The sequence below is a fragment of the Coffea arabica genome, chromosome 8e, assembly GCF_036785885.1.
Source record: "Coffea arabica cultivar ET-39 chromosome 8e, Coffea Arabica ET-39 HiFi, whole genome shotgun sequence".
Taxonomy (NCBI): Eukaryota; Viridiplantae; Streptophyta; class Magnoliopsida; order Gentianales; family Rubiaceae; genus Coffea; species Coffea arabica.
The window spans coordinates 39,509,375-39,535,428 of NC_092324.1; the positions used below are offsets into that span (position 1 = coordinate 39,509,375).

The 26,054-nt window shown below is 35.9% G+C and overlaps 1 protein-coding gene across 1 annotated transcript; it reads left to right on the top strand.

The window, feature by feature from the left end:
- Positions 1-277: 277 nt before the first annotated feature.
- Positions 278-1,810, top strand: LOC113722519 (pentatricopeptide repeat-containing protein At3g29230-like). Its single transcript, XM_072061065.1, has one exon. It carries the CDS (start codon positions 278-280, stop codon positions 1,808-1,810), a length of 1,533 nt encoding a protein of 510 aa, XP_071917166.1.
- The last annotated feature ends 24,244 nt before the right edge of the window (positions 1,811-26,054 follow it).

Sequence of the window (26,054 nt, forward strand, 5' to 3'; positions counted from 1 at the left end):
AAATTCCACCTTAAAATTGTGTCTATTCAAGTAGGAAGCTATATTTGCTCCCATTGCAAAAACCTATAATATGTATTTTTCACAAGATTTATAATCTGTCTGTATTGCAACTTGCCTGCGTGTGGCTGTAGTTGCTTGTCAGTAACCACAGATAATATTCTTGAAAGAACATTATCCAAAGAAAGTAATAAATTAATGATACAAGCATGGATATGTGAAAGCATTGCAATGCTTTTCCAACCTTCCCAGCTAGCTTTTCTGGAATTCCAAGAACTGAATGGCTGTGCTTTCTAGCAATCCTGTTCTTCCAACTTCTTTACAATCTTGGAACAAAATCATAAAGAAGCAAGTGCTTGAGGGGTGTCAAGAGAAAGCTATTCTAAGTTTCATACATATGCAAGAACTTGGTCATTTTGCTGATAATTTTACATATCCCATTTTGCTGAAAGCAGCTGCAAATCTTTCGCTGGACAAACTCGGATTAGCCCTTCATGGTCAGATAATAAAAAATGTTTTCTGTAATCATTCTTTTGTTCAAACTGCATTGGTAAATCTGTACTCAAGTTTTGGATGCAGCAAGGATGCCTATAGGGTTTTTCAGCAGATTACCACAAAAGACATCGTTGTTTGGAACTCAATGTTAGATGCATGTGCTGCTGCAGGTCAGATGGAGGATGCAACGAGTATCTTTGGTTCAATGCCTTGTAAGGACCTTTTCTCCTACAACACAATGGTGTCTGGATATGCTAGAAGTGGGAACATGATATTGGCTGAAAATATTTTCAACATAATTCCAAGAAGAGACACGATTTCGTGGAACTCAATGATTTTAGCTTGTTGTAATGCTGGAGAAATGGAGAGAGCAAGGAAATTTTTCAATCAAATGCCCTCGAGAAATATCATCACATGGAACACAATGCTTGCTGGCTATTTAGGCAGGAATTGCTTTGATTCTGCGATTGCTCTGTTTGAGGAAATGAAGGAAAAGGAGTATAATCCTGATTACTTAACAATTACCAATGTATTATCTGCCTGTGCCAGCTTGGGATTGCTCGAAAAAGGTGAAGAAGTGCACATTTTTGCACTAGAGAAGGGACTAACATCAAGTGCACACGTAACAACTGCTTTGATAGAAATGTATGCTAAATGTGGAAGGATTCTGAGTTCTTTACAGGTTTTCTACAAGTCCCAAGTCATGGATATCTATGGTTGGAACGCAATGATTTCAGGGCTTGCTCTTCATGGTCAAGCATTTGCTGCTTTTAAACTCTTTGATGATATGAAAGGGAAAGGTTTAAGGCCTGATGACATAACCTTCATTGGCTTGCTTAGTGCATGTAGTCATTCAGGATTAGTACACAAGGGTCTTGAGCTTTTCAGTTCTATGGAGAAGAAATGTGCAGTAAATCCAAAGTTGGAACACTACGGATGCATTGTTGATCTTCTGGGAAGAGCTGGATTTCTATGTCATGCATTTCAACTGATTGAGTCGATGCCGTTCGAACCGGGAAAATCCATTGTAGGTGCTTTGCTTGGTGCTTGTGTGATTTATAGGGATACTGAAATTGGAGAGAAAGTGGTGAAATTGTTGTTGAAAAGAAATGGAAGTTTAACTGATGGGGAGTATATGATGGTGGCTAACTTGTATGCTTCTTGCAAGAATCTGGAAGAGGCTAACAGATGGATGAATATGATGAATGCTTCTGGTATTACCAAGACTGCTGGATGTAGTATCATTCAGGTCAATGGGGAAATGTATAGATTTGTAGCTGGGGATAAAAGCAACTTGATCAATAGTAATGCTATCTAAATGAGACTCAAATGTAGAATCTATGCTGCTCACACAGCCTTGTAGAAATTTCAAGAAATCAAATGGCTCCTATATGGTAAAATTAAAATTAATCTACATTAGCGTACCCATGATAATTCTAAGAAAAAAAAATTAACAAAGCGACTCCGACTTTATGACTAAAGTGTTGTTAGATAAAAGATTAATTTTTCCTATACCGTTAGTATATACACCGGCAGGGATGGATAAGTGTCACATCACATGAATTTGAATTTGAACGTCAAAATTTGTATATGTGGCATGTATCTAGACCCGCTGGCGTATGTACTGTCAGTGCATAAAAGATTTACCCGTTAGATAAAATAAAAAAAGACCCCATTCTTCATTCTCTATTTTTTCACTACATCCTCTATCTAATGTATCACACAGACCAAATTTGTTCTAAAAAAAAATCTCATAGTATTCACTCTCGTTGTTCAACAATATAGTTCTGAGTTAATTTCATATACACTAAAAATGTATACACTACAATTAGATGCATGATACATATATAAATATGGATTTTAAATTTAAATTAAAATTAGTTATCATCTGTATGTACAGTATAAATGTACAGAAAATTAATCATACTATTATATATGTGGCTTGTGTCTCAACGAAAACAAAAGCCTAAGGTCTATTTACGACCAATATTGCTAGCAAGAGGAATTAAGCAGACTCTTCCCCGCTTACAAGTTCAAGATTCAAATCCTGTACCTAACTGGCAGTTGAATGTGGAGAGAGGCGAGAAGGTAGGGAAAAATAATAATAATAAAGCAAGTAGATTTGCCCTGGTCTGTTAAAATAATTTTTTATCACTTTATCTTTTTTTTTTTTTGCCGGTCAAGATTACTTTTTCTTTTTTTTGGTCAGATGGAAGCTATAAAGCTAAAAACTACAAAGAAATAACACGATGATGAGTCAATCCATACAATAATATGAGCAGGCACGGATTTAAGGGGGGGCTGGTGGGGGCTTAAGCCCCCCCCAAGCCGCCGGAAAACCCCCTATATATAGGGGATTCCAAATGCTTGCTTCTAAAATGCAGTAGGTAGGTAGGTAGGTACTACCTTTCTCTTCCTATGTGTCTCTTAGGATACTGGTATTATTGTCTGAAATTTTCAATAGTTATTTATGTTTTCACCTGCTGGTGATGTAATAACTTGGATTTTCCTAAAATGTTTTGAGCAGGTCTGAACTCTGTAGTTATTCATCATATATTCTGGACTTTGTTAGAGCTTGTGAGACTCGGAAACATAGAGCCTGGGAAACATAGCCTTTTTTTTTATTTCAGATGTTTGGTTGTTGGCAAAGTATTTTTTGTGCATCGCTGTCATGAACTATATGGTGGAGTGGGCTTTCTTTTGTTGATCAAGAAGCTTGCCAACAATAGTTGTTGGTGCTGTTTTAAATGTATGTTCTGGAACAAAGAATGCTGTAAATGTATTTCCTGGAATTTAGAAAAGTTCTTGATTTAATGCTTATGACATCCCTTGCACTTCAAGAAGAATTAAATTTGCAATTACTATCAAAGTTTTCCTGCTATTTCGCTTTTTGACCGCCTTAGTTTTTTATTTTATTTCGAATTCTGATCATGAAATCAATAAGCAGGGTGAGTGATAGATTATTGATAGTTTAGAGTATTTTTTTGGAGCATTTTGAGATTTCCAAGAACTTATCAAATTCATATGAAAGGGGCAATTTTTAAACTATTTTAGTATGCGATGGGCAATTCTTAAACTATTTTTTTGAGCGGTTTATGCCTCCGAGTACTATACATATCTTGATAGGCCTGCTGTTTTCGTTGTTTCTTTTGTAGATTTGTAGATTTGGGTAAGTTACATACCCAAAAATTCAGAACAAATTTTTGGGTATGTATAATTATATGTTTTTATTATTTTTATAATTATTGATTCTAAATTTTACTTATTAAATATATTTATTTCGTCACAAAAAAAATTTTTTAATACACTTCAGCCCCCCCAAAAATAAATTTCTGGCTCCGTCCCTGAATATGAGGATAGTAATGCCCTCTCATCAGGAGGATCCGGTAATAATTTGAGTCAGGTATTCATCTGCACAAGAACATATGCATAAGAATCCCTTTCTCTCTACAAATGATTTCATCTACGTTCCCAATCACCACTTAGTAACTCACAAATACTAGTGAGATTAAAATGTGCCTGGCTCTTTCGTCCTCTTTAAACCAATTGGAGAGCTCAGTTGCCATGAGTTTCCCATAGTCAAGATTACTTTATCATTGGTACATATAGGTGTTGCTGTGATCATGATGAAAGGCCGATCCTTAAGAATTAAGAAGTTGGGGTTAGGGACAGTAACAGGGGTAGGTGTTCGCGGGGTGAGTTCAATGGGGCGAGAAAAAATGCAAAGGGAATCCTTCCTGGCTCAGCCCCCGTCTTAGTTTAATATTATGTATATATAATACACAGGATTAACTTTTATGTGCTGACAATATAGTGATTTTTTTTACACTAACAGTCTTGAATTTATGTCACATGTGCATGATTTGAATTTCAAATTTGAATTCATGTTACGTGGCATGATCTAAACCTATTTGTATAAAAAAAAAATTTTATACTAATAGTGTATAAAATATATAATATAATATATATGTAATATAAAATGAAGAATAAGATATTTTTCTGGTGGAATACAGTATAATTTTTTTGTTAAATTTTGCGGTAAAATTTTTGTTATGTTTGTTTGTTTTTTTTGCTATGGCATATTGTTTATTAAAAAATAATTATAATTGATTTAGAATTTATATAATATCAAATATAAAGAAACATATACACAAGGTCAAAATAATTTTAAATTTTTATATTATATTAGATTGTTTATCAAATATTCAAAAGAATAATTAGTAAATTTATTATTAGTGTTATACATATATAAAAATAAAGTCACATAAAAAAATAAAATATTAATGGAGCGATGGCAGGAATTGGCAATGCAAGGCAAGGGATAGCGATGGAGCAGGGGAGATTTAAGGTAATGGGCGGGGGATGTGGGGCTCCCTCGCTCCAAACCCTGTTGCAAGAGCTGGTGGGTTTACAATTTGTATGGGCTCCGAATTAATGAAGATGTATTGGGCCAAAGATGGACAACAACATATCCAGTTTTTGTCCCAAACAAAAAAGAACAAATTCAGTCCAACATGTCCAACTAAGTAGCCTTAGACCGAAGGCCCCATTTTTCCTTAATAGTTTTTGCAACACAAAATATATCAAAAAATTTTGAGCAGTTTTCATGTTCTATATGTTTATATTGGAGAAATAGAGTGATGATATATATATATCGGTCCAATCAAACAAGAAATAAGCATTTATTTATTTTATGATATGTGTCTAAAAGTTTTCGTATTTATGAAAACCTTTTCCATCGAAACCCAAAATTAAACCAACGTCATCGTCGTGGTCTATAAATGTGTATTGGGGAGAAACTATACTATTTATGAAATAAAAAGGATTTCAACTCTAATTAGTGATCATGGCATTGTATAATTTGTATTTTCACTATGGAATTTTCATAGTGATTATTTTGGCTTGCACGAAATTCTTGCTTTATTTGTTTATATATGGTCTTAGTTTTGAATCCTTTGATAATTAGATGAACAAACTGCATAAAAATCTTGATAATGAACTCATTTAATAGCTGGATTCTTTCAGCATAAATTATCAAGTGCTGTTTTAGTGCTTGATGTGAAAACTTTTTAATAAATATTTTTAAGTATAAAAAAAAAATCCAAACTAGTTTGGTAGTTCTTTTAGCTTACTTTGGATGTTTAAGTGCCAACCATGTAAGTTCACCTGAAGCTTAAAAAATATATATATTTTTTGGTAGTTCTTTTAGCTTACTTTGGATGTTTATGTCTCAACTAATTCAATCCTAACTAGTTTTGGATTTGACATATAATTATTCTGGTCATCACTTTTGGGGCACAACTGGTGATCTTTGTGATATACAAATCTCTTTAATATCTAATTATCTAACAAGGTTTAGAAGTCTAAGCTGAGGGCAAAAAACTTATTATGTTCGACAATATCCCCAGCCAATCATTTACATCAAATGCTTAGTTCTGATGTCATTTTCAGCATATTAGATCGAATATTAGATCAGATAATTAACTATGCAGTTTTTTCAAACTTCTGTCAACTATAGTGCTATATATAGCTGGCATATAGTGGATGAAAAAAAAATGCTAGTCACATATTTGTATAGAAAATTTTATGTATCATCCGGTCAAAACATAAACCTGCTCTGCTAAAAAAATCAGAAAAGATATATATATGCACCAAAATCTTATAAAATGGGGTTCACAGATTTAAATACGTAAAACTGCTGTTACATGAGAAAGGCATTGTTTGGCAAGCAAGTTTTTGGTCAGGTTTGTCTGCTACAAGTTTTTTTAACAGTTTTAGCTACAGTAACCTCAAAAAAATTCTCAAAACTTTTAAACTATACACTTCAAAATATTTAAAAATTTGCACACTTCAAAAATTTTTTCTACAGCTTCTACAGTAAAGTTTTGGACAAACAGCCAAAAAACTCACTTACCAAACAAGGCCAAAGTGTCTAAAATAATTAATTTTACACTTAGAAATTCAATTCATAACCGTGAACACTTTTGTGTTTGGATTGAACATTAATCTGTTCCAAAGCCAATCGAATTTGATAAACTATAATCTTGAAGCTTCAGCTAGAAGTTGCATAATAAAGTCGTTGTTAAAAGTTATTGTTGCGTCTTTTCTGCTTGTAATTTTTCTACACCAACCTATCTTCAAGTTAGTTTATCTACACCAGCCTTTTTTTGTAATAAATTTTTTTAGTAGGAAATGGGTAGGATTTAAAAAGCGGGGAGGGGGAAGTGGGAGAACTAACTTTTGATTTTTCATGTCTAAACTAACTTCTCACCAGCTTTGTAAACTTTATTTTGCAAAACTGAAAAAGGGTCTATTTTGATAGTTCATTATTTATAAAAAAAAATTAGTTGCGTCATTGGATCGACTTTTCATCTTTTCAACTATTTTTGTATTTTACATACATCATATTTTGTAACATTATTTTTAGATGTTATTCCAAATAATGAAGAGTTATGTATAGCAACAGATATTTGGATCGTTAGATTTACCTATAAGTTTTACTAACATAAACATGCAGCATATTTTCTCAGGGACAGATAAATCAAAGCATTTTTAACAAGCGGAAAAGGCCGGTTACACATTTTTTAAAGATTAAATTATCCTGGTAATCACTAAATTATTTTAATAGTCAAGATTTGGCCACTCAATTATTAATAATATGTCTTTACCCATTGAATTATCAAAAGCGTGAATTTTGAATCATTCTGTTTAATTCCACTGTTAACTCTACTAGATTTAAGGATTCACACGATTTACAAGATACACTATTAATAGTTAAATTTAACCGAATTGACGTGAAATCAGATGGAATGGTCCAAAATTTACAGTTTTAATAGTTTAGTGGGTAAAAAATACTATTAATAATTAAATGGCTAAAACTCGATTATACAAAAAATTTAATGATTACCTGAATAATTTGCCCTTTTTTAAAAGCCAAAGGTCTTCTTTTATTGTCATTTGTTTATATAATGATTGTTAGGGGCGATTTGGTTCAATGAATACGAGCTAATAGTTTCGCTGTCAATTACCGACAAAAGCTAGAGGGGTTTCTTCCCTTCGCACGTCTCTCAATTGTGTTGGTGAACTGCCCCAGCTAATATTTGCTTAGACCCCCATCGGATCTGGATTTGGTGGAAGCAAGGCGAACAAATGTGAACAAAAATTTTTTTAGTCATTTATATCCGTACTAGATAACTTGGTAGTAATTTGTTTGTATTGTTGCCTTCGCAAAAATCATACCCGACGAGTTTTTTTTTTTTTTTTGGCTCCATATTGAATAGACGAGTTTTTTTTTTAATAGGTGTTTTTAGGATATTTTTCAAAAATTTTTCATATAGCAGTGTATATGAAAAATTTTTATAATAAATGATTGGGTGTTTTTGAGAGTATTTTAGGATATTTTTAAAATTTAAATTTTTTTTGAGATAGTTTTTAAAAATTGAATGCCACAACCCATCATCTACCAATGCCACTAACCCCACCCCACCCCTCCTGCTCTCTCCTCTCCTTCCTTCCTTCCCCTACCTCTCCCTTCCCCTCCCCTTCCCTTCCTTCCTCTGGCCGAGATTAGAAGGTTGCAAACAGATTTGGTTGTGGTCGCGGCTACAGAAGGAAAGGGAAAGGAAGGGAGGAAATGGTAGGGAAAAGAGAGGAGGAAGGAGGAGTAGGAGAGAGGAGGAATGAGGAGGGTTGGAGGGTGTTGATGGTGATTGGTGGTGGTGTGTGGTGCGTGGTGGTGGTAAGTGGAAGAAGAAAATGTGATATGGTTTATTTATTTACTATGTTTTTATAAGTTAAATTTGAAATTGGTTGTGTTTTTGGAGTTGTTACTGTAGACTCCAAATACAAAAAAGTTTTTGAAAATTTTTCCATATCCATATAGAATTACAAATATATTTTAGGAAATTGTTCAAAACGTCCCTCACATTTTACAAAATAACTTTTTCTGTTCCTTACTTTTAAAAGTCTAATTTTACGTCCCTTATAAATTCACATTTGTCAAATTTGATCTTTACCTAGGTTTTCGACTAGTTTTTGATCGATTAGTAACATAATATTTACCATTTAAATGCACAAAAGATAAAGTATTATGCAATTTGATACTCATATATTTTTTCATCTAAACTCGCTTCTTGAAAATACTAATACTTCAAACTCCCTTATAGATGCTCATTAGGCAAGTGCTAGGCGAAGCCTGTAACATTACTTTTCTATCATTTAAATTCCGAAGTTCTATTAATAAGAAATTGCATCTATATATTTTAACTTTCATGGAGAGAATGAAAGAATAAAAGTGATTAACGAATTTTGCTTCCTCATCTTAGATTAAGGTCATTTTCCATTTACTACATCCTCCTTGCCTTACTTGTGCTCCACCTTCAAAGAAAAAGAAAATAAAGTTAAAACCTACTAATGGTGATTTCATTGTCTTGTTTAACTGCAAAATATTATATATACATATATACATATACATACACACACACATACATTTATATACATACATATATATATACATATATACACACACGTGTGTGTGCGCGTGTGTATATGTAGTCACACAAACATTTTTATTTATTCTCCAAAGAGCAAATTTAGGTTAGGTGTACTAGATGTCATTGCCAATAGACGAGTTTAACTAATAATATTTAAGTACATGGACTTCTAGTATGAGTTCTATATGTAGTTAGGATTTTTTTTTTTTCTGGCTAAAATAGCTTTCTTTTGGAGAGAAATGGTGTTCTTTTTTTTCTTTTTTCCTATTAGGGTTAATGACAAGCACATAGATAGTAGGTGTTGAAAATTTATTAGAAAAATTTGTTCGCTTAGAAATTTTTTTTCCTAAATAACTAGACACTCTAGTTATGCTGCTTTCCTAGAGTATGTCCTTCTCATGAAGGCCAAAAGAACAATAGAAAAAATTACAAAGGCCATCTTTGATTTTTATAATGAGTATTTTGTTGCCAATGCTCTCAATAGAACTGGCAGCTTAAGAATGCACAAGGTGTTTCTTCTAGCAGACAGGATGGCGTTTAGCTAATCAATGGGCTGTAACTTGATACTCAAGTAAAATAGTGATTATTGCGTCCCAAGAAGCCTGAATCCACAAACAATTTGGATAAGCCTTGCATAGAGTTATTTAATTCCATAAGAACTTGATTGTTTGGAGTGGTGGTAAGATCGATGCATGGGATGGCATACACACTATATTTTCCTAGGTGACATATGATATTCGTGTAGGCATAGTTGTGTATGAGGCTATATTTAGTGCTATTACAAGGGTTATTGATGCTTATCCAGTTTCACTATCTCTGGGACAGTGCCGGGTCTTAATTAATCTGTGGAGAAGAGTAATTGTTTAGACATCTAACGTCATGGGATAAAAAGGAAGATGAAAGGAAAACTTTGCTTGTGAGGTAAAAGTCTTTACTCAAAGGATACTATTTTGTTTCTGAACCAACGGATGTTGGTGCAAACGGAAGGGGTTTGCATTTCTTAATCATAAGGTTTCGAGTTCGAAATTCATGGGAATAGAAAGGACAACGTTGGAAAAGATTCTCTCACAAGGGGTTTGATCCGATTCGAACAAGATTAGTTGCAAACCATGAAACGGATGCATATATCTGTGGGTTATACAAAAAAAAAAAAAAAAGAAAATACTATTTTGTTGTCTACTCAGTTATTTACATGCATTTTGTAGGAAGTACAAAAAACAAATAGTTTTGGCTTCCAATCTCCTGATATATTAGTATAAGATGGATCAAGTCAAGTATGGTATCAATCATGATATACTACACTTTGGGTTTTTTGGCCATTTGGGAATAAAGAATATTGCTTTATTAGCATATATTTTGTTGTCTCAATTGCCAGGGATGAATTGTCTTAGCTGCTGGAATTGGCACCTCGGAATTCAAAGATGAATTAGCACTCATAGCTTATATGATTTTTCACTGATGATTTGCTGGTTTTTTTTTTTTGGTTGGAAGTGAAAAGATATTTTTGGCTGCCATTTCTATGTAAAAAGTGAAAACTAAATGATCGACGTGTAATTTGACTGCTGAGACACCATTACGATTTAATTTGTTGTTTTGAGTTATTTTAATTTCCTTACGTAATGAATCCCTGCTTAAAAAAAATCCGTAGGTAATGAATTTATGACTTAAGATGTTGAGCATTTCAAACCTATTTTGCCGAGTTCCTTTTTTTTTTTTATGGTGATATGTTGGATTTGGAATTACTCTGGTAATAGTCTAATCTTCTTATTTAATAAGCATTTAGCTGGTGAATTAAAATTTAAACACCTGCTGGATTGGAGTTTGGAAGATTGGAATTGTAGTTTGTATTTATTCACTCGAGAAAAATGGCTGTGCCCATGGCTCTCCAAGAAATTTAGCTAAAATACATCGTAATTCTTTTGGTACACAAGGAACCGACATATTGAACAGCTTAGGCCCTCCAAGAAGTTTAGCTTAAATACATTGTAATTATTTAGTTTAGCTAAAATACATTGTAATTCTTTTGGTACATAACGAACAAACATATATGGGCAAAAAAATGAGCTAGAAATTAATTGAAGTTTGCTATGATGAAATATTCCATCCATGAAGTGAGCCCCTAATTATTGTGATTTGAATAATAAGAAATTTGTGAACCCTTGTTTTGTGTAAATAATGATAACTAAAGAGGTGAGAAAGTAAACATATTATTTTGTGGATTTTTTGCAAATATGATTATGCATAAACATTAAGACTTAATGTGTACTAGCATTCTGCACCATGTATTTATATTTTAATTCAAAACAATAATATATATACTTATATATTATAGTATAGTATAAAGTATATGAAAAAGGCAAAAAATTCAAAAAAAAGTGTATGCTTAACGTGTTAAAAAAATAAAGTTTACTTCCTGAGCATAAAATGAACTTTCTTAATTTTAATATCTTAAGTAAGTTGAAACCAAAATTTGCTTACCTATTTTCTGTCAATATATGATAACATTTTGAATAAAATAATTTATTTTATAATGATTTACATGATAGAACAATTATAAACTTATTTACCAATATATTATGTTATACTCATATATCAAAATTTATAAAATAAAAAACATATATTATAACTAATTCATGATAGAACAATTATTTAGAACAATAATTTATTTGAATAAAATAATTTATTTTATAATGATTTACATGATAGAACAATTATAAACTTATTTACCAATATATCATGTTATACTCATGTAGACACCAAATTTTTGGTGTTTTATTATTTATTTATTTATTTACTATTCGTTTTATTTGTTCTATTTTTATTTGTCATATTTAGTTTTATTTACATTTAGTTTTAGTTATTTTAACCATCTTAGCTAGAAGTTCTCAAAGGGAAAAGAAAAGTGTTCCAAAAAATGTGTTTTATGTCTTTTAAAATCAATCTTTTAGCATCTTACTTATTTTTGTTAAGTTATTTTGAAAAAAAAGGAAAAGAAGGAAAACAATGAAAAATGGAAAATGGAAAAGGAAAAAAAATGAAAAATGGAAGATTGAAAGTGGCATTTTGTTATTTCTAGTTTTATTTTTGTTTATTCAATCCAATGTTAATTGAGTTATTTTTGTTTTTATTATTATTAGTATTATTGTTATCAATTTTGTTTGATTAAATCGGTTAGTTGTTAAGTTAAAAAAATATATATATATATATATATAGTAGCGGCCTGCAAGCTGCGTCAAGGATTTGCAAGGAAGGACTGGGGAGCCTGGGCTGCAAATAGGTAAGAAAGGACTGTAGGTTAGAGGAGGGGGGCTTCATATAAATAGAAAAGGAGGGAGCAGCCGCCAAGGGAAAAAGGATCGACGGCTGCAAAATCTGGAGGAAGAACGAAAGAAAACAAAAAACCAGGGAGCTTCATCGGGGGAGAGAAGAATCTGAACAAAAGAAAAACTGCAGGGAAAAAAGAACAGCCGCACCGAGAGCTAAGAGTGAGCAAGAAGGGTGACGGGAAGAGAGGTAAGGATTGACGGCTGCTAGAAGGGAAAACAAAAACACAGAAGGCTACGGGGGTTTCTAGAGAGCAAGAGAGTAGGCGGCGGCTGCATAAGGGATAGAGAGAAACTAGAAAAGTGACGGGAAATCTGCAAAAGAAAGGGAGGTTTCGGCAGTAGAGAAATCAGAAGCAAGAGCCTTCCGAACTTGAATCTCGCCCCTCGCCATCGTTGTCAACCTCCTCCTTCGCCGCAACAGCTGCATCGACTGCTAAGAAGAAGCTATCAACTGGCGCAACCACCAAAGCTGCTGTCTCTCGCTCCAAGTCAGTTACTGCAGCGGTTAAACAGACGCCGAAGCTAAAGCTGAAGACGATGTCCTCAACACCACAGCTCCTGCCCTCACCAAACCTGATGAGGACCACGACCATGACAGCGACATCCAGGAAGAGAGCTGGAAAAAGTTGAGGAGAAACCCACGAAGAGAGAGAGAGGGTTGGGGGAAGACAGAGAACAGCAAAGGAAAAAGGAAAAAACCTACGGGCTGAGGGCTTTTGAAAGAAAACAAAGAGAGGACTGGGCGGCTGAGAGTTTGAGAGCCTCGAGAGAGTTGAGGGCCGCGAGGTTGGAGAGCCAAAGGAGATCGAGGGACGGCTGCAAAAACAGAGACGGAGAGAAGTGGACGGCGGGTAGAACAAAACAAGAGAAAAAGGGAGTTGGGGGTGACGGCTAGAATCTGAGTTGGCAGCTTGGAAAAGAAAAACCTACGGGCAAGGGGAGGAAAAGCTATGCTAGAAATGGGCTGGTTGAGGAAGAAAAAGAAAACAGAAAGTAAGGGCAGTCTGTAAAGGTCGGCGACCAAAGGAAAAGAACGGAACCGAGAGCTGAGTTTTGGAGGAGAGAATCAGAGAATCTAAAGGCAAGAGGGTTGCGGCTAGGAAAAGAGGTCGTGAGAACGAGGGAGAGTCTTACGACGGCCATCACCCACACAGAGAACCCTCCCGCGACAAACATCACTGGAAGAACCTTGCAGCAACGAAGCTTTCTGGGCTTTTGTTCCAGAAAATCCATACGACTTCCTCAGAACACTTCACCTCCATTGGACTGCGCTGGATTCATCAGGTGACCTTAGCCTTTTTCCTGTTGATTTTGTACAACTCGTGTGAAGATTCAAGCTTAGTAAACGAAGGTTTTATGTCATTCACTGTTTTGTTTGTCAGTATGTGGTTTGAGATGCCCGTCCTGTTGCATGTGATTAAGATGATGTTTAAATGGCGAGTCTTGGTTAGATTTCAGGTTGCATAATTGGTTTTTGCTTGGTTTGAATCGTGGGTGTGTGTTGGCAGCGTTTTTTAATTGATGAAAACCCAGAAATTTGAAACAATGAATGAATCTGGGCTGCTTAATGGTTTCAGTTGCAGAATGCTTTCTTCACGGTTTTGCTGTTTTTATGTTCAGTTTCTGGAAGTAGATCTTTTGGGAATAAATGGTTGCTTTGACACTAACCACAAGAGTAGGAAGCTATAATATTGGGGCTCGGTGGATAAACCCATAAGTTTCATTCCCAGCACTGCGTATAATCATCTTTGGTTTGCATAAGAAAGCTACAGAAGTTTTTGTTCTTCAAAGCGAGCATGTTTGCAGATCATGTTTATTGCATACTTTAGTTCAAGGGCCTGTTTTATTCTCCTTTTGCCTTCGTTTGTAAGCCTTTGCATTGTGTGCTTGAGTATGTGAAGATGTGTTGGGTCTTTGGCATGAATGTTTGTCTCAGCCGAATGAGTTGAAGCTGCGGAATTGCAGCAGAAAAATGCAGCGTCTTGCACTTCTTGCTATTTCTTCCTTGTGACTGCAGTTTGTTACTTATCGAATGTCCAGTAATTGTGTATTAGTGGTTTGAGATGTTGAAATGTGAATTGCTTAAGATGATGAATTGGAAAGAAAACAGCTTTTTGAAGAGAATCTGCATTTTTGTATGATCTAAATTCAATTATCTTGTTGTAGAAAGCCATCAGCAGAAATGTTTGTTGTAGAATGTTTCTCACGCCACTTTTGCATGAATTTGCATGATCTCTCTCTCTAAGTTTTCCTGTCAGTTGGGATGTCGAAGTTATGGGTTGTATTGCTGACTTTAAAGCTGAGATGTTGAAGCCTTGGTTGAGTTTCTTTGATTGTCAATGAGCTGCAAAATTGCAAAAAGAAGAAATCAGCAGAAACAAAGAAAGTGCCGTTGCATGCATGAAATGTTCTTCTAAAATTGCACTTTGGCCCCCCAAGTTTCCCCTTGTCCTACTATGGCCCAACCAATTGAATAATGTCATCAATTTGGTCCTTCGTAGTTTTAATTTTTGCAATTTCATTGCTTGCTTTGCTTCAATTAACTACCATGTTTTGTCAATTGCACTTAAGTCATGACGTTAGGGGCTTTATGACCAAGTGAGCTTGGGTTTGCCTATTTCCTTTAATTTTCCCAAATAAATTGGTACCTTGACCATTTCTTTTATTTTGGAGGATAAATAAGTGATTTCACTTCATTGGGCCCCGATTGCAAGGGAGGTACACTCTATCCCTCACTCGCACTTTATTTTTCCTACGTGCTCCTATGTGTTATGTGAATATGCCTGTCTACTTCGCTTTCCTTACCTCCCTGCGTGCATTTACTTGCTTTTTACTTTTATTTAAGTTTTTATGGGGTATGTGTACACCTCTTGGCTTGTAATAGATAGCGCTCGGAGAGCATCTGGTCCATTCACCCTTTCCCTTTTATGCTTTTATGGGGTATGTGTACACCTCTTGGCTTGTAATAGATAGCGCTCGGAGAGCATCTGGTCCATTCACCCTTTCCCTTTTATGCTTTTATGGGGTATGTGTACACCTCTTGGCTTGTAATAGATAGCGCTCGGAGAGCATCTGGTCCATTTCCCCTTCCCCTTGGTTGCTTGTTTTTGTTGCTACATGTTTAATTGCTTTAGTAGGCTCTTGCATCTAGTCGAGCATGCTAAGTGCTACGTGCTACGTGTTTACGAGCGTTTTGGCATGTCTACTTGCTTTCATAACCATGAATGAATGGAATGGATGAATGTACGTCACCACACTAGTCCAATGCTAGTTGTGGCTCATTAGGCCATCCCTTTTTGTTAGTGCATATTTGCATGTTCACTACATGTCATGCATTTTTCTTAGTTTTATCATTTGGCATGCTCCTCGAGCCCCTTTTCCCTCATTTTAGGATTTTTTGCATTTCATGCTAGTTAGGGTACATTTGCCTGAAGAGTCCCCTTAAATATGGGATATAGACGAGTGTGGCTTTTTCTAAGCCTTAGCACGCTTGTATTCCCTCTATCAAAGGGCAAATTGAGTCACGATTTAGGTCTCCCCGTACCTATCTTGCTTGCATTCCCTAGGCTCATGCATTCTCAATCCACTCTATCATCGCACTTTCACTTTTGTCTCATTTGCACACATGCACCTTTTTATCACTCCACTTGCACACGAACACTCTTTTAACTCCACTTGCACACGAACACTTTTTTATCTTCACTTGCACACGAGCATTTTTATCTTCATTCGCACACGAGTACTTTCATCTACATTTGCACACCTTCACTCTTATCTTATTACTTTTATCATTTTTTCACTTCACATAAACTCACACTTTCACATGGCATGCATTCCACTCATTTTTCACGTCATTTAGGTTTAGGTGTGACCTCTCCAAAAGGGTCATTATTGGGCTTCACAATTAATGTGATTGGCACCACTCAACCTTTGAAGAGAAATTTCTCCCAATCCCCCTAGGTCTAGGTTTTTGCATTCATATAGACATATCCAATACGCGATACATACCTTGGGTAGAAAAATTAGGAAAAATTGGTTAAGTCGCGCAACTAGCCTTGGCTAGGTCAAAGGGGTGCCTTGGATTCTATCCTTGCCTTCCCCTTTGTCAAACGTGACCCCCGAACCTTTTTCTTTGGCTTACGTGGACTAGGAGTCGTTTTAAAAAGGGTTTTGCTACTTTGTCTTTAAAAACACTTTTTGGGTGACTTGGTACACCCCAAATCTATACCAAGTGGCGACTCCGTTTTCATATTTAAAAAACCCTTTTTAAAATTTCATTTGGCCAAATCGTCGCTTTCCAAAGTCCCATGGCCTTTTACTTTTCATTTTGCACACGTTCACACTACACTTCACACACACATCACTCACACACCACACCACACACAACATCATCATTCAAAAAGTGGGGCGCGACAGTTGGCGACTCCACTGGGGACTTCCTAAGTGGGTCCAAGCATTTGACTTAGCCATTCGTTTCCTTTTTCTACCCTTTTTATGCATTGCATTTGGATATTAGGGTTGCATTTTCCATTTTTAGGGCCTTTTTGCCTCGCGCGCATATCCAACTATTCCCTCACTCACGTACGTGTGATTGGTTGATTGGATGTATGTTTATTTAGTTATCTCGCGCTTGCATTGCATTTGGGAGGGGGCGTGTCACCTTTAGAGTCTCACGTTGGTTCTCAACCCCTTCCCTCAAAATAGGGGAGCACTTCATACGTGCACGTTTACTTGCTTTTATCCCATTTTATTTTGTTTTTCGTGGGCGTTTCCCACACCGCCTTGTAGGATTAGGATCGATTGCCTTGGGTAGGCGGCTGGTGTGCTCTGCGCCCATAGCGCTACCTAAGGGATCACTCGAGCCACCGATCGAAGGCCCTGGGAGTGATGACCCTTCGCCTTTAGGTCTGAAGGCTTGGGAGCCGAAGCTTTATCGAGTCTAGGCATTAGTGAACCCCAACCTCATGCATCCATGTTAGAATTTTCCTAGGTTAGAGTCAGCCTCACCCTATTTTAAGCACATTAGGCACGAGGGAAGGGGTTCCACCCCTTTTACTTGTTTTTATTGTATTTCTTTTCTTAATTGCTCCCAATGTGCTATGTGTACTATCAACTGCACTAACCATTTCATTGTTTCTTGGCTTGCATTCATATGCCTTAGCGATAAGAGGCCCTTTTTGGCACTCTTTTAGTAACTCACCCACTAGATAGCTCACATGTCTAGATTTCAGTCTTTGCACTTACTTTTCAATAAGTACATTTCATTTTAGACCTTTTCCCCCCGTTGTATTATTTATGTCCTTTAGGCCATGTTTGTCACATGTTTATACCGCTTTAATAAAATGGCATCATGCATAAGCCATAGAAAGGGAATGCCACATAGGGAATCCCGTGTTTAGGAATAAGCCACCATGTCTCGGATATATAATCCAAATGAGACTTACACGTTTACCTTTCTCGTACCATCCGAAGGGGTAGTGCACAAGGTAAGGTAGGAGCCGATCATTTTCATGGAGTGATCTTTGGAATATGAGCATCTAATAATCACTTTTTGGCCATTTTATCAAAAATTGGTAAAAATCCCTTACGTAAAAGGACATTAATTCGAAGAAAATTCACAAATGATTTCTCATTGTTGAGACGATAAATATAGAGGCCAAATTTTGTTTTTAGAGGCTCATAGACCAAGGCTTTGTAATGATTTCTTGAAACCACCCAGTGGGCGAATAATTCAATCGATTTTTGAACAAATCATCCATCTTATCCAATCCATTTTTTTCAATTCATTCAATTTTAGTACAATCTAATCATTTTTGAATAAATTCATTTCATTTGGCCAATTTACCCTTTTTAGGGTCATTCGGTCGCTTTTGAATAAACTAACAATTCAATTGACCAAATTACCCTTTTTAGGGTCTTTTCACCAATTTACCCTTTTTAGGGTCATTCGGTCGCTTTTGAATAAATTAACAATTCAATTGACCAAATTACCCCTTTTAGAGTCTTTTAACCAATTTACCCTTTTTAGGGTCATTCGGCCGATCTTTGAATAAATCCCTAATTCAATTTCATTCATTTGGCCAATTTACCCATTTTTAGGGCAGCCGAGCCGATTTTGAATAAATCAAGTTTCGTTCAATCTGTTTGATCAATTTACCCTTTTTAGGGAAATCTGATTAATTTTGGATAAATTTCATTCAATTCATTTGACCTGTTTCCCTTTTAGGGTAATTCGGTCGATTTTAAATAAATTGTCAATTTCATTCAACCCACTTGCCCTATTAGGGTTTCATTGTCAAATTCCAAATTGGGAAATCTAGTCAATTTTGAAGAAAACCGTCCATTGCATCCAATCACTTGATCAATTAGGGTTTTGACCCGTAATTCACTGAGAAATTTTATCAACGAATTCCAATCTCTTTGATAGGAGTTCGTCAAGGTCAAACCCATGCGTTTGCAAGTCAAAGGTGATCAATCTATTCGGACGTTGTCCTCATTTTGACAAATCTCTCGTCACTCCAATGGCCAAATTTTTCAAATTATTTTTCACTCAATGAGTTGATCAGATCCGTCAGGTATAGTATAGTGCTTACCCTAGAGGATTGCATTTTCATGCTAGGCCTACCCTTGGCATAAAAAGGGTTCCCCCCATAGGACATGCATACCGATTTTGCAGTTTTGCCTACTAACTCGGGGTATTTTTCTTTTGTTTCCCCCTCCCCTGCATTCATTGTAGACACCAAATTTTTGGTGTAATTTCTTTTACTTTTTATTCTCATTTGTCGTGGTTGCTTTTAGTTTTTTTAGTTTCTAGTTTCTATTTTAATTTTTAAGTTTTAACGTAGAAAAATCATGGAAAAAGAGAAAAAAAGGAAAATTGTTCACAAAAATACGTTCAAATTTAATTTTTTGGCATTTTGGTTTATTTTTGTTAATTTATTTTGAAAAAAAAAAAAAGAAAAAAAAATGATGAGAAATGATGAAAAATGAAAGAAAAGATCGAAAATGGTAATTTTGTTATTTTTAGTTTGTTTATTTCGATGTGTTTGTAATTAAAATTGTTGTTTTTATTATTATTTAGTTTTACTATTATTTTTGTTAAATAATTAAGGTGAAAAAAAAATAAAATAAAATAAAACATCTCCATAACCACGGCACCACTTCATTCATTCCACTTCACATATCAAACCACAGCTGCACCTCACCTTCATTGTAGCGTCCGAGAGCAAGTGAGTGAGAGCTGCTCCTCGTGAGTATCGACCAAAGGAAGCCGCGCGAGCTGCAACCTTTATATTCTGTCCGAGCAAGTTAAGTGAGAGAGATAGAGAGAGAGAGAGAGAGAAAGCAAAAGGCAGTTGCGGGAGCTGCTGATCATCACCACCTTCATGAGCTCCAGCCATCAAAACCACAGCTGCAACCATCCGCAACCAGGACCAACACCTGCAGTCCTTGCGCGAGCCGAGAGGAGGAGAAGTTGACAGCTTTCTTGTCGCGTGTATAAGCTTCAATTTAAGGTAATTTCCGAGCTAAGATAACTTGATCAGAGGTAGATTAAATTGTTTATGGCCATGCATGTGAAGTTTAGGCGTTCGGATGATGAATTGAATAAGAGGGAAAATCTGATTTTGAAGGAAATGGGTTTGCTGAGAAGCTGAAATGGAACTGCCGCTTAATCTTGTTTCTCTGAAGTAATCTAAGCTCATAAATGTGATTAGTTAACTAAAAAACTAAATGATTAAGTCTTGCATGAGGTTAGTTAGCTCGGATTAAGCCAGAAAAATAAGAATGAAATGGATTCTGTTGCATGCAAGATTAGCCGAGAAGAGCTGGACAAATTTCTGGAATTTTGGATGAATGTGGCTGTTGTCCGAATCTGATTTTTGAACTAGAAACGTTAATTAATTAGTTAAGGAGTTGCATGCTGGATTTGAGTGCCAAATACAAGGCTTTGGCCGAAAAAAAAGCTGGATTATGACCAACTAAGTGCTGGAAAAATTTCTGTTGTGCCGAGGGAGTGAAGCTGGAATTGCAGCTTGTTTTTGGAAATTTTCTTTGGAAATGATGTTTAGAAATGCCTGAAATATGTGTGTCTTAAGTCTTGTAAGCTATATAGATGTGAAACTCTTGATATGCTGGGAGATTGAACTGGAAATAGTTAAATGAAACTGCTGGAATTTTTCCAGTATAGCCGAGTGAAGAAGAAAAGATTTTTCCAGTTTTCTTTAGGAATTTTGGGATTCCAAATTGTTCCATTTAAAGTTTGACAAGCTGTAAAATATTCCACACTTGTTGATTTCACTCTAGAATATTTTAAGAGGGTCATGCATGCGATTACTGTTAAGATGATATCCGGAAGTCTTGTCTGAAATAAGAAAAGCTGCGCTTCATTGCTCCTGTTTTGTTCATTGGCTTTGCTTGCGTCTATAAGAAATTTCATGTTTGGGGACATTCGATGGTAATGGAGGGCAAATTCCTTGCATTTGGTCTGTAAATGACATATTGGTAGAGCTTGTTGGAGTGTTTGCACGCAAATAAAAATTGCTGCATCTTTCTTCTTACTGTTTCTTTCCATGGTTGTTTTCTGAGCTTGCATGCTTAATTCTGTGTGGAAGGGAAGAAGTGGAAAGTTTAGTGTTGAGTTCATGTCTTTGGGTCAAAAAAGTATTTGAATCATGCCTAAGCACTTGCTGGAAAATGCATTTCAATTTGCCAAATCAGTTTTATATGTTCCAGATTTTTCAACTTGCTGAACGTATTTTATTTTTGTTTGCACTGGATTTTGCTCAGTTTTTTTTTTTTCTATTTGTTTGGATGATGGCTTGCTGCCTAGTTTAAAGCCTTGTGCTTGGGTTTGAAATCTGAACTGGAAAACAAGTTGTGTGTTGGGCTTTGTTTAGTTGCTGAAGGCTGAATAAGAAAATTGCAGAAACGTTTCTCACATCATTTTTGCTGCATTAGTTTAATGTTCCATTCGGCAACAGCTTACAAGTCGGTTTCATCACTTTGTTTGTACATTTAAATCTTGGGTTTGATTTAGTTGATAATTGATAGTTAAAATCTGGGTTTGGTGAACTCGTTTGCATGATGAAATCTCGACTGAAATGGTGTAGAAATCGCAAAGAGATTGCAGCAGCCTTTTGTTTTGTTTTGTTTTTTTTTTTTTTTTTCCCTTGACATGTTTTGCATGATTTTCCAGAGTTTGGCATGAAATATTTCTAAATTTTCTACCTGATTGGATGGTGGTGAGTATGAAGTTTGGGTCTAGATTAAAGTTGTGTGTTTGGGTTTGAAATCCGAGCTTGAACAATAAGCTGTGCGTTTGGTTTTGTCTTGGAAGCAAAAGAGAGCATGTTGCATTTTAGTTGCAGTAGTTTAAGTCTCACGTAGCTTGCATGAATTTGCATGGAAAAATTGTTTCAAAATTGCCTCTTAACCCCCTCAAGTTTCCCCTTATGCCAGTATGACCCAAAAAATTGGGAAAATCAATCAAATTGACCCCTCAAATTTCTTTAGTTTTTGCAATCAAGTCACTACTTGTTTTAAATTTTACATGGGCTGTTCACCTTCCTTTAAATGCCTTGGATTGATTCAATTTCATGTTTACTTTTATCTTTTGTGATTATTTCTTGATTAAAGTGATGCTTTGACTCTTTTATTATTTTTGAGGGTAAATAAGTGGTTCCATTCCATTTGGGCCCAACTCAAGGGAGGTACACCCTAATCCTTCATTTCTTACTTGATTTTGACTCTACGTGCTCCTATGTGTTATGTGTGAATATGCATGCTTTAATTCGCTTTTCATTTCATGTTTAATTGCCTATTTCGCTTTCTTTTTATTTCATTTTTCTTAATTTGCAAGTGATTTGAAGGCACTTGAATGCCAAGTTGTAATAGCTAGGTTATTATTTTTATTTTTATTCCGTTCCCCCTCCTAGATTGTATAGGCCTTCTTCCCCTAAAAATGTGATAGTTAGGGCCTTAGTTGCCTTATGTGTCTTGCATGTCTATGTGCTATATGTTTCATCGCCTTCTTAGGTTTTGGCATCTAGATATGCATGCTAAATGTTATGTGCTACGTGTTTATAAGTGTTTGGCATGTCTACTCGCTTTCCATGGTCATGAATGAATGTGATGGACGAATGTACGTTTCCACTAGTCCAACGCTAGTCGGAATTCATAGAATGGGCTAGTCCAACGCTAGACCCTTAGGGGTTTCCCCTCGTTAGTACATGTTTGTATGTTCATTACATGTCATGCATTCTTTTTAGTTTTGTCATTTTTTGCATGCCCCCGATTCCCTTTCCCTTCATTTTAGGCCTTTGCATTTCATGCTAGTTATAGGGTCCATTTGCCTGAGAAACCCCCTTGGGTAAGGGAAACGAGCGAGTGTGGCTTCAAAATAGCCTTAGCACGCTAGTTTTTCCTTCTAATCAAAGGGAAAATTAAAATCACAAAAACTAGAGGTCATTCCCGTACCCGACCTGATGCATTCCTCTAAGTTCATGCATTTTCATATCATTTTCTCACTATTTTCCTCACTAATTATATATTTTAAATCCACATGTCATATTCACACACTTATTCACTTTCTTTACTTTTCACTTCACACATTGCACCTATTTTACTTATATATTTACTATTTTCATTCACTTGCACACGAGCATTTATATTTCATTCATTTGCACACAAACACTTTCAAATTGCACACATGCACTTTTTTCTACACTTTGCACACTTACACTCTCATTTGAGTCCTCATTTGCATCATTCATGATTTTCTATGAGGACTTTCCTTATTGGCCGTCACGACTCGTGTGAATGGGACCAAAAGCCTCATAAGAAACATTTCTTAGACTTAGGATTGCATTTCTCATTCATTAGTCAAATCCAATTTGCAATACATACTTTGGGTAGAAAATATAGGAAAATAAGGGTTAAATCACGCAACTAGCCTTGGTTAGGTCGAAGGGGTGCCTTGGATTTTTATCCTTGCCTTCCCCTTCGTCAAATGTGACTCCCGAACCTTTTTCTTTGTTTTACGTGGACTAGGAGTCGTTTAAAAAGGGTTTTCTTACTTTTTTCTTTAAAAAATTCATTTTTTGGGTGACTTGGTACACCCTAACTCTATACCAAGTGGCGACTCCATTTTTCATATAAAAACCCTTTTTGAATTATTTTTCTTGGGTCAAATCGTCGCATTTTCAAAAGTCCCATTTAGACCCATTTTTGTTTTTATCAACAAAATTCATTTTTCCCAAATCAATAAAATTCAACAAAAAAACAATTATTTTATTTTTTCCAAAAAAAGTGGGGCGCGACAGTTGGCGACTCCACTGGGGACTTCCTAAGTGGGTCCAAGCATTTGACTTAGCCATTCGTTTCCTTTTTCTACCCTTTTTATGCATTGCATTTGGATATTAGGCTTGCATTTTCCATTTTTAGGGCCTTTTTGCCTCGCGCGCGTATCCAACTATTCCCTCACTCACGTATGTGTGATTGGTTGATTGGATGTGTGTTTACTTGTTATCTCGCGCTTGCATTGCATTTTGGGAGGTATGGGTCACCCTAGAGCCTCGCGCTGGTTCTTGACCCTTCCCCTCCAAACGAGCACTAGCATACGAGCATACGCTTTACTTCTTTTATCCCTTTTATTTTTCTTTAGTGGCTTGTCACGCCACTCCACCCTATTAGGATTAGGTGACTCACTTGGGCATGTGATCACGACACGATGTGTGTGTAGCATGTTCCAATGGGTCACTCAATCTTCCGCTTAAAGCTATTGGTTGATAGCCTTTAGCTTTTGGTCGAAGATTGAGGTTTTGATAGATTCACTCAAACACGTAGCCGTGACACGATGTGTGCGTAGCGGTGTTTGGGGAATCGCTCGAGCCACCGACAAAGAACCTTGGGATTGGTGACCCTTGGTTTCTAAGTCTGAAGGCTCGGGGACCTGAGCTCATCGAGTCTAGATGCATTAGTGAACCCCAACCTCATGCATCCATGATAGCTTGCCTAGGGTAGAGTCGGCCTTATCCTAAGCTAGGGACACTATTCACGAGGGGAGGGGTCCAACCTTTTTTTCCTTTTTATTGCTTTGATTGCTTTATCTTGTTGTTACAATGTGTTATGTGTACTATCAACTGCACTAACCATTTTTTTTGTTTTCTTGGCCTGCATTCATGTGCCATAGCAATAAGGGGCCTCTTTGGCACTCTTTTAGTGACTCATCCACTAGATAGCTCACATGTCTAAATTTCAGTCTTTGCACTTACCTTTCAGTAAATACATTTCATGTTTAGACCTTTTCCCCCGTTGCATTATTTATATCCTTTAGGCCATATTTGTCACATATTTATATCGCTTTAATAAACTGGCATCACGCATAAACCCTAGGAAGGGAATGCCATTTAGGGGATCCCGTGTTAGGAATAAACCACCCCATGTCTCGGATATATAATCCAAATGAGACTTGCACGTTTACCTTTCTCGTACCATCCGAAGGGGTAGTGCACAAGGTAAGGTAAGATCCGATCATTTTCATGAAGCAATTTTTGGAATATGAGCATCTAATAATCACTTTTTGGCCATTTTCTCAAAATTGGTAAAATTCCCTTGCGTAAAAGGACATTAATTCGAAGAAAATTCACAAATGATTCCTCATTGTTGAGACGATAAATATAGAGGCCAAATTTTGATTTTAGAGGCTCATAGACCAAGGCATTGTAATGATTTCTTGAAACCACCCAGTGGGCGAATAATTCAATCGATTTTTGAACAAATCATCCATCTTATCCAATCCATTTTTTTCAATTCATTCAATTTTAGTACAATCTAATCATTTTTGAATAAATTCATTTCATCCAATTCATTTGACCAATTTACCCTTTTTAGGGTCTTTTGACCAATTTACCCTTTTTTAGGGTCATTCGGTCGATTTTGAATAAATCGTCAATTCATTTGACCAAATTACCCTTTTTAGGGTCTTTTGACCAATTTACCCTTTTTAGGGTCATTCGGTCGCTTTTGAATAAATTATCAATTCATTTGACCAAATTACCCTTTTTAGGGTCTTTTGGCCAATTTACCCATTTTTAGGGCAACCGAGCCGATTTTTGAATAGATCAAGTTTCGTTCAATCTATTTGATCGATTTACCCTTGTTAGGGTGATTTGATTAATTTTGGATAAATTAAATTTCATTTAATTCATTTGACATGTTTCCCTTTTAGGGTAATCCAGTCAATTTTTAATAAATTGTCAATTGACCAATTAGGGTTTCGATATCAAATTCCAAATTGGGAAATCTAGTCAATTTTTGAGAAAACCATCCATTATATCCAACTATTTAATCAGTTGGGTTTTTGACTCATGCTTCACTGAGGAAATTTGTCGACAAATTCCAATCTCTTCGATAGGAGTTCGTCAAGGTCAAACCCATGCGTTTTGCAAATCAAAGGTGATCAATCTATTCAGACTTGTCCTCATTTTGACAAATCCCTCGTCACTCCAATGGTCAAATTTTTCAAATTATTTTTCACTCAATGAATTGATCAGATCCGTCAGGTATGGTATAGTGCTTACCCTAGAGGATTGCATTTTCATGCTAGGCCTACCCTTGGCATAAAAAGGGCTCCCCAATAGGACATGCATCCGAATTTTTTGGATAGTTACTAACTCTTGCCTTTTTCTTTTCCTTTTCTTTATTTTTATTGGAATAACTAAGCAAGGGTTGAATCTAAAGACAA

Excerpts from the sequence above, each read along its gene's own strand:
- LOC113722519 (XM_072061065.1), top strand. The coding sequence starts at position 278 with ATGGCTGTGCTTTCTAGCAATCCTGTTCTTCCAACTTCTTTACAATCT.